General features: G+C 51.5%; 1 protein-coding gene across 1 annotated transcript; it reads right to left on the bottom strand.

Annotated features, from left to right (window-relative positions):
• Positions 1-508: 508 nt before the first annotated feature.
• LOC103733797 (noncompact myelin-associated protein-like) lies at positions 509-727 on the bottom strand. The gene has a single exon (XM_017798050.1). The coding sequence runs from the start codon at positions 725-727 to the stop codon at positions 509-511; it is 219 nt and encodes a 72-aa protein (XP_017653539.1).
• Positions 728-1,657: the final 930 nt, after the last annotated feature.

Genomic DNA, 1,657 nt, shown 5'->3' with positions numbered 1-1,657 from the left:
CACGCTATTCAGCTCTACCACGGTTTAGCATGAAAGCAATCATACAGAATAGCTAGACAAATGTGCTCCAATGATGCTTGAATTCATCTGCTTTTCATACCTCACATGTTCAATCAGTTTTCAAATGTAGAAATATACTGTCTCATGAGGTAATAAAAACAGGTGGCTGTAGAGATTTGGCCAATGAGCTATGCTTATGGATCCCTTTTTTTTTTTTTTTTTTTCCAGCATAGAGCTTCTCATCAGGTGACAAAAGAATGTCCACAGCTTTGTGGCAGGATGGCAACAGGATTACTGACACTGCTTCGGTAGCCAAGGCAGAACACAGTTAAGGATGGCTTCAAGCTGCAGGGGTTGCATGAAAGGTGCCTCGGTTGACCTGACCAGAAGGACCTCAGTGAAGCTGCCAGAAGAGTGTGCCTCTGAGTCCTGAAAGCTCTTTGCAGAAGCAGGGACAGTGACAGTCAGGGTCACCGAGTCTGTACATGGGCAGCAACAGGACTGAATGTCACAGTCGCAGGCTGCCACTGCTGCTGCTGTTTGTGTCCAGGGCAGGAGGGACAGCTAACTTCAGGCCTTTGGGTTCCAGCTCCCTCCTCGCACTCATTCTCCTTTTGTACGTTTTCAGCAGGATCAGAACCACTGTGACAATGATGATGACAACCATGACGATGGCAGCCAGGATGGCTGCAGAACTCTTATCTAGGACGTCTTCTCCCCTGGTCATCTTCAACAAGAAGCCCGCATCCCCCGAAATGGTGGCTGTGGTCAACTCGATCCTTTGTTACTTGCTGTGGGATTGTGAGCAAGTTCTCTTGTTCCGTCCAGCCTGCCGTTTTTTCTTCTAGAAAATGATCAGTGGGCACCCAGTGAGTTCCCTCTCAGCCTCCTTCTACCTTGGGACTTCAGGCCTCTGCTGTGGTTCAGGACGTGGCCCCTCACCCTCTCCAGGCTAGATTGCCTCCCACACCGTTTATTCCTAAAGGAGCACCCTCCTCTTTCCTCCCAAGCTAGGGCCTGGCAGAGCTGGACAGCGAAGAGAACAGGGAGAGACCAACCCCAGTCACCCATGGTGAGTGCTGGCCAATGCCCAGCCACAACAGCCTCGAGATACAGCAGGACATTTGTCTGGGGACCCGCAGACTCATGTAAACCTGTGCTCTGTTCCTGGCAAGTCACCCTTTTTCCTCCCCATTCTCTCTGCCTGCAGTGCCAGCCCCCAGCTTGGATCTGAGGTGGGATGGGAATGCTGCACAGAACCCTCCATGGGGCTGGGAGCCTGGGCAAGGAAAGGGGTGGGAAGAAAGCTAGGGAGCCATCTGTGCAGGGTGCAGCAGTGAGGGTTATGGTGAGGACAGTGGGAGACAGGAAAGGCTCTGGATGCGGCCAGAGTCAGCCGAAAGGGTAAGGGGCTGGTTCCTGATGCCCTCACTGCCTAGTCAAGGGACTGTGGACATAAAACTTCCTTCTGTCCAGGCCTTGGTCTCCTTAACTGTACAATGGGATGATTGTCTTGCCTTCAGGCTATGAGGACTCTATCAAATAAAGTAACTTTGTGACTGTCCAGTGGGGTACAATAAAGAAGGCCAAGTTTGGGCTGATGTGGACCTAGGTCCAAATTTCATCTGTCAGGCTGGGTGTGCAGCTCAGTGGGTAG

The sequence above is a fragment of the Nannospalax galili genome, unplaced genomic scaffold (genome assembly GCF_000622305.1).
Source record: "Nannospalax galili isolate Female #2095 unplaced genomic scaffold, S.galili_v1.0 scaffold176, whole genome shotgun sequence".
Taxonomy (NCBI): Eukaryota; Metazoa; Chordata; class Mammalia; order Rodentia; family Spalacidae; genus Nannospalax; species Nannospalax galili.
This window is presented reverse-complemented; position numbering and strand designations above follow the sequence as displayed.